This window comes from Netta rufina, assembly GCF_964035555.1.
Source record: "Netta rufina genome assembly, chromosome: 4".
NCBI classification, from domain to species: domain Eukaryota; kingdom Metazoa; phylum Chordata; class Aves; order Anseriformes; family Anatidae; genus Netta; species Netta rufina.
In genome coordinates this window covers 64,062,217-64,069,192 of record NC_140127.1, presented here as the reverse complement: position 1 = coordinate 64,069,192, position 6,976 = coordinate 64,062,217, and the positions used below count along the sequence as shown (strand labels likewise).

Sequence of the window (6,976 nt, the reverse complement as noted above, 5' to 3'; positions counted from 1 at the left end):
TTTTGTGGAAAACTAGGGAGGGAAGAGAACCACCTCGTCACATCCGACAGCTCATTGGGTACAGTATAGGATATCTCAAGCAATGGGAGCCTTACTTTCCAGTCACCGCTCTGCTGGATTTAATTTGGATTGCCCTGCGGCTCCGAGGAGTGTCCTGACCACTAGGCTCTTTAGGCGGCCGCTTTTTCTTGCTGTCTCTGGCCACCTCCGTTTCTAATATAAAACCAAACATATCGTGAGGAGAGATGAAGAGCAACTATCTCTGAGTCACTAATAAATCGTTGATTGGGATTTTCACCCTGCTTACGAAATATCTAAGTGCAGATGTTTACCTGAAATGGGGAAGCACCAGGGGGTCAGCGCCCCTTCTGTGGGTGTCTGGCCGCTTTGCTCAGTACACCTTTCAGTTTCCAGCCCTTTGGGAGGAAGGGCTGATGTGAGGGGACGCAGGTCAAATGATGAACCTGGCTTTAAGCTAGTGAGGAGCTGAGAGCAGGTTGCCCCCCCTTCCCCCTCCCCGACCGGCCTTTACAATGGGCAAGGCTCGGCAGCTCCCTGCTTTGCTTCTGCTGGCTGAGGGCTGTGTTCCCAGGCACAATCCTGAGCAGCAGGAGGCTGCTACTGCTCTGCCCAACTCTCTCGCTGAATTTAGCTTCCCCTCACTTTTTCAAAACGGGCTTTTAGCTCCTAATTCACTTGAGCACTGTGGAAATCGCGAGATAAAGCATCAAAGGGAACAGGGCACCGGGCTGCGTTTCGAGTCAATCGCAAATTCTGCCGGAGAGCCCGAAACTCCCAGGAATTCAGAGCAGACAGCAAAGCCGTGGTTTCACCGAAGGTTTGCTTAGCAGGTTTTTCCAGCAGCTGTGTTCTCTGGGGTTAACAAGAAGAGTCTTCCCTTCCTTTTGAGGCTCTCAACCCGCGGCTGCCCACCCCTCTGCCCGCGCCCCGCAGCCGGGCTCCTGGGAGCGCAAGGATGCAAAGAGCCGATTGCGGGCAAAAGTGCCCGAAGAGGCTGGTTTCAGGCGCACAGCCGCCGGCCAAACTCTACAACCGGGCTCATTTGTGGGAATAAAAGTAGAAAAATGGCTTCCTCGGTTGGTGTGGATGTGTTTTGCACGCTCGCCGTGCTCTGGCTCCCGTGCCCTGAATTTCCTTCCCTCCGTGGAAACCGGCGCATCAGTGTGTGTGTGTTACACGTATGTGCTCGGGGCCCCTCTGTTTTCTCTCGCCTGTCTGCCCAGGCTCTCTCGGAGTGTGTGGAGATAGGAGGGGGGGTATCAGAGTGACTGGGAGGGGGGCGGGGGGGGCGGGGGAGAGGGAGTTATTAGGAAACTTTGCTTTGGCTACTCTCTATCCTTGGGGCTGCGTGGCGCCAGCACCCTCAAGTTGAAAGGAAAACAGCCATTCTCACTTCCAACTGCCCACTGAGCTCCTTAAGGCGACAAAGACACAAAAGTGAGTTTTATTTGCTGGTAAGCCAGAGGCAAGAAAAAAGAAAAGCCAATTCCCCCTTAAAAAGAGCCGACAAATCCTTTTTGCTCTTTTGTGTGAGCTTTTCCTATTCACATGGAGCGTTCATCCGTGTGATTCCCAACTTATTGTCATTACTTAGTTATTAATTGTTCTCATCTGGGTTTAATTGAGCAACCAAGGACTTTAGCCCAAGGGTCAGGGGGAAATCTTAAAGCAAAGACACGTTCAATAGGAATCCTGCGCTTCGAATATCCATCCCGAGTTGACATAATGTAAAAAAAAAAAAAAAAAAAAAAAAAAAAGGGGGGGGGGAGTAAATACAGACAAAGCGGAAAGATTAAAGGATCCCAGCAAGCTCGGAGCCCCGCATTGCCGTGCCCGCAGCGCCCAAAGGTGCCGGCGAAGGGGAGAGGGGCTTGCGGGGAGCCAGCTCGCGGCGGTGCTCGCTACTTCAATTCTACTTGACTTTTATTTTTTATTTTTTAAGAGCTTCTTTGCAGGATAAACCTGGCCTCCTGTGCGATTAGATCTTCTCCCCAAACCCGCGGTCTAATCGCGCAGAGGCTAAGTTTATCTCCAGCCTTTTCTGCGGCAGAGGCAACGTGGGAAAAAAGCCGGCACCGCGCTCTCCTAGTCCGGCGCGGCGTTGGGCGCTGGGGTCAGGATCACAGACACCGTCATTCGCACACAGAAAAGAAATGATCGGGGAAAAAAAAAAAAAAAAAAAAAAAAGCCAGACAAAAAAAAAAAGACCCACAAAAAAACAAAACTCACGCCAGCCCAGCCAGGACTGGGCGGCCAGTGCGGAGCGAGAGATGAGAAGAGGGGGATTAGAGCAGCGAGCTCTGGAGAAAGTGACTAGGTTCAGGTATGTTGTTTCGCTGAGTTATTGAAAGCATCATTGATATTTAGGAGATGATAAAAGTCCCGCCTCGCCCCCAGCTACAGTCTCGCTGGAGCCACAGTGCCTGCAGAAGATTGCCTAGCCTCATTACAGCAATTATTTTCCTTCTAACTTTGCTTCAACCTTAACGTTTTAAATTGCTGGAAATGAAAGCAGCGAAAAAAAAAAAAAAAAAAAAAAAAAAAAAAAAAAAAAACAGAGAGAGAGAGAAAGAAAGAAAAAGGAAAGAAAGAAAAATATAAAGAGTCCCAGTTTCTCAGCGCCCATTCCCAGCACGCAAAGATAAAGTAGGAAGGTAGAAAATAACGAGGGAAATCCACCAACCCACCCTCTCTCCTAGCCTAAGGACCCTTCAAACAAAATCAGGTCTAGGGGGGCAATGAGGGGACTCCGGGGACGAAGCCGGCGGGGGGACGCGGTGCTGCCGGGGTCGGCGGACGCTGCGCGGTGCGGAACGGCACGGAACGGCACAGCCCGGCACGGCACGGAACTGCCTCGGCTGTGGCCGGCGGTTTCTGCACGGCCGCAGTGACCGGGACGGGTTTCCAGCGGGGCCGGGCGCTGGGGGCTGCGGGGCGCCCGGAGCCGGCGCCGAGCGGTCCCGACCGCGAGCCCCGCGGGCGGCGGGTCCCTCCCCTGGCTGCTGTGTCCCCGAACAGCCCCGTTCCTATCCCCGGCTCTTAACGGCCCCGTCCGCATGGCCCTGTCCCCTCTGCCCCTTTTCCCGCACCACCCCGGCCGCGGTAGCCCCATCTTCATCTCACTGCCCCGAAGCCCACCGTGCTCCCTTCTCCTGAAGGAAGGAAGCCCTCGGGCTCTTCCCAGCCTTGGGAGCTCCTCCCGACTCTGGCTGAGGGTGCCCGGCAGGGCCAGGCTGATGCTACCCCGGTATCCACAGCTCCAGAGCAGGGGTTACAGCGCAGGGGCTGGGGTCTATAGGAAGAAATTTCCACCTTGAACCAGCCCTCGAAGCATCGTACCAGGCTGCTCCAGGGCACACAGCGAACTGAGAGCCCTGCCAAGGAAGGAATAAAAGTTTCTGGTACGGCCGGTCCTGCTCTCCTGTCCCCATGACACACAGACATGCTTCGTCCTGTGTCATCCCCCGGCAGGGCAAGGAGCAAAGAAGCTGCGTGAAACAACAGTAGCTTAAAATTAATTTATTTAACAAATATAGCTATAATATAAATGATAATAAAATTTCAAATATACAGTATATTACATAGTACACAGAGCCCCTTCCACAGGAGCCAGTGGAGGAACAAACACAGGTAACAGCCAGTGCTGCTACACAGGGACATGGGAGGCGGCTCTACGCTTCTGCCTCTTGACTTCGCCTTGCAGAAAGTGAGAGAAAAGTTCTTTCAAGCCCCTTTTTTGCCATTTCTCTTCCACAGTTCCTTCCCCCATGCTGGGGGCTTTCCCCAGGTTGCCAGGTGGGCCGGGGGGGAGCAGGGCAGGGCTGACCCATGGCCACGCAGCACCGGGGAGCAGCTGGGGCAATGCCTCAGGTTTTTCCCAGCCAGAGCACGAAGCAGCTCCCAGGATGGCCATGGAGAGCAGATCAAGACTGGACGGGAGAAATGGAGCCAGACTGGAGAAGTCTCTGCCACAAGGCCTGTGGGGGAGTCCGCAGTGAGGGCACATAGCTGGAGGAGCAGGGAGGGAGCATGTGCGGGGCCGGCAGGCTGGGCAGGGCTCAGCTCTATGTGAGGTGGTACATGCTGTATCCCACATGTGCCGTGTACAGTCCCACGGGAGCCACAGGCAGCCCTGCCCGCTGGAAAGGGCTGGAGGCGCCGTACAAGGAGGCACCGGCCACAGCCGGGCCGCCCAGCGGGAAGGAGATGCCGAAAGCAGCGGGTGGCAGCATGGGCTTGGCTGCCATCTTCAGCTTCTCCAGCTCGGCCTCCTGGAGCCGCTTGGCCTTGGCACGGCGGTTCTGGAACCAGATCTTCACCTGGGTCTCCGTGAGGCTGAGTGAGCTGGAGAACTCGGCACGCTCGGCAATGGACAGGTACTGCTTCTGCCGAAATTTCCTCTCCAGGGCCAGCAGCTGCGCTGTGGTGAAGGGCGTCCGGGGCTTCCTGTTCGTCTTGTGCTTGCGCAGGGTGCAGGCTGGGGGGCTCAGCCGCCCTGAGCCGACAGCAGCAAGCAGGAGGAGAAGCAGGGAAGGAGAGAGACAGCTCAGTTAGCAGCACCCGGACACGCTCACCTCACAGAGCCCCCACCCTGCAGCAGTGGGGGCAGGGACAGTGAGGTCCCCCCCAAAGTAAAGTGGCCCAAAAACTCCAGCGCCTTGGTCCTCCCTGTCTGGGGCATGCTTCAAATTGACATTTCCCCTTGCTGTAGGGCCGACGGGTGTTTCACTACGCTTTTTCAAAGCTCCCAGGACCAAAGTCACTCACAGCCACTTGTGCTTCATGGCCAGGAGCCCTGCTGCTCCAGAACAAACCGCTGCACAGGGCTCTGCACACCCCCTCTGCCTTCACTTCACCGCTCCCCTCTCATTAGCAGCACAAACAAATTAAGAGAATGACCCCTCAAAAAATATATATATACGTGTTGTCCTTTTGACTGGATTAAGGGAAAAAAAATAAACAAAACTGCCTGGCTTCTTACTCTCACACCCTCTTCATTAGGCCCCTGGGAACCAGATTAAGCATGCAATTAATTATGAGCTTGGAATTAGCACTCAGCTTCTACAACTCTTCACCAGCCTGCTCCTCTCCTCTTATTCGAGATTTCTAAGGGTCCTCAGCCTCAATTGGCCCGGGTTTACTTAGCAAAAGTAACTTGTACTTTGCAATTTAAGTAAATAAAACCACAGTGGTTCTCTCCAGAAGTCCTTTCGGGAAGTCTTCCTTTCCCCAAAGGAGCAGGCAGCTCTGCTTACAGCTCTAAGAGTACCCCAAAAGCTTCGCGGAGCCTCAGCCTGAGCCTTTCCCACAGGAACGGGAGCGGTTTGGGGGCAGGATGCGGCCCGGGACGGGCTCTATCGGGCTGCATCAGCCGGAGGCTGCCGCTCCACCGGGCTGAGCACAGGGGATGCACGGGACTTTCTGCTCGTGTGACTCTCGCTCGTGTTTCCGAGAATTTGGGATCTCTCCGGAGTAAAGCAGCAGAACATTCGGGTGTTGCGGCTCTCGGGACTGCCGAAATAACAACGCCGCAGAGAGCAGCCCGCGGGGCCGAAGCCCGAACAAGTCCGAAGCCGCTGCATCCGGGACCGTGCGCGTCCTTACAAAATAAGGAGAGCTGCTTTCAGAAAAAAAAATAATAAAAAAAAATATATATATATATAATCCCTAAAAAACAAACAAACAAAAAAACAAACACTAAACTCCCTGCCGAGGCTAAATCCTGCTCGCAGACTGCGCACGGTCGCTTCGCGCCCCCAGAGCGGCTAAGAGGCACCCAGGCCGGCTTTTGGTGTTTTCTTTTCTGCTTTTCCTTCCCCTCCCCGGCCAGCTTTTGGCACAAGAAACAGCCCTGGCGCGACCGCTCTTCCTTCGCCTCTGAAGCCACCGCCGGGACTGGCCGGGCTCCGGCGACATCTGAGGAGTTTCATTCCTTCGGAAACGCCCAAGTGGCCCGGCAGAGAGCGCGACCCGCCGGGAAAGCCCCTCCGGGAGAGGCCGAAGAGGAGAGGAAAGCCCCCGGCGGCCCCGCAGCGCTCCCCTCCCCCCCACGCCGTCGGGGTCCCGCTACTTACTGGGTGGGGGCGGCGAGAAGCGGGGACTCTGCATCCAGGGGCTTCGCTCCTGCTTGTCGGGGCTCTCCGCCTTGACGAGCGCTTCCTCGGGCAGCTTGACCAGCCCCCCGACGGCGAAGTGGCCGCCGAGGGGCAGCGGGGACGCCGGCGCCTCCGCCGTCGGGGCGCCCAGACGGGGGCTGAGGCTCCCACGGGCGGCCGCCCCGACGGCCGCCGGGACCCCATTGCCCTCGGGGCCGGCGAGCGGGCCCTCCCTGCCTCCCGGCGCCTTCCTGCGGTCAGCCATGAGTGCCTCCACGCTGAACGGCAGGAGGGAAGGCGAAACCTTGGGCTTGTCGCTCTCCTCTTCTCCGCCCATCGCAGCCGCCGCGACGGGGAGGCCGCCGCCAGGCTTGGCGAATGCGGAGGCGGGCGGCTCGTCGCTGCGGACCCCGGTGGGCGCGGTGGTCATGTCCGCAGCCGGGGCCATGCAGAGGGGGTCCGCTGCCGCCGTGCTGCGCGGGGGCGGCCGCCGCGGCTCATGGGGGGCGGCGTCGGGACGCGGGAGCCGTCGGCGCGGTCCGGCCCCGCGGCGGGCGGCGCCCCCTGATAAAGGGGAGCGGGAGGCGGCACCGCCCAACCGGAGGGCGGGGGGGGCGGGACGAGGCTCCCCATTGGCTGAGGCCGCGGCCCCGACGGCGGGGAGGGGGCGGGAGGAGGGAGAGGAGAGGGCTCGGCCGCCGTCGGTGCGGTGCGGGGCGCCTCGCTCGGCTCCCACCCGCGGGTGAAGAAGGCCTGGGCCGGCGGCTGGAGCGGGGCATAACCCGGGAGAAGGGGATGGGACGGAACAGGACGGAGGTTCGGGAATCGGGAAAGGGCTTGCTAACGTCGGGGAAACGCCG

At 57.9% G+C, this 6,976-nt stretch overlaps 1 protein-coding gene across 1 annotated transcript; it reads right to left on the bottom strand.

Moving 5' to 3' along the window:
• Positions 1–4,085: 4,085 nt before the first annotated feature.
• Positions 4,086–6,564, bottom strand: MSX1 (msh homeobox 1; the record flags this gene model as incomplete). Its single annotated transcript, XM_084285856.1, has 2 exons — positions 4,086–4,516; positions 6,096–6,564. The coding sequence occupies 2 exons, from the start codon at positions 6,562–6,564 to the stop codon at positions 4,086–4,088; spliced, it is 900 nt and encodes a 299-aa protein (XP_084141982.1).
• Between the last annotated feature and the right edge of the window lie 412 nt (positions 6,565–6,976).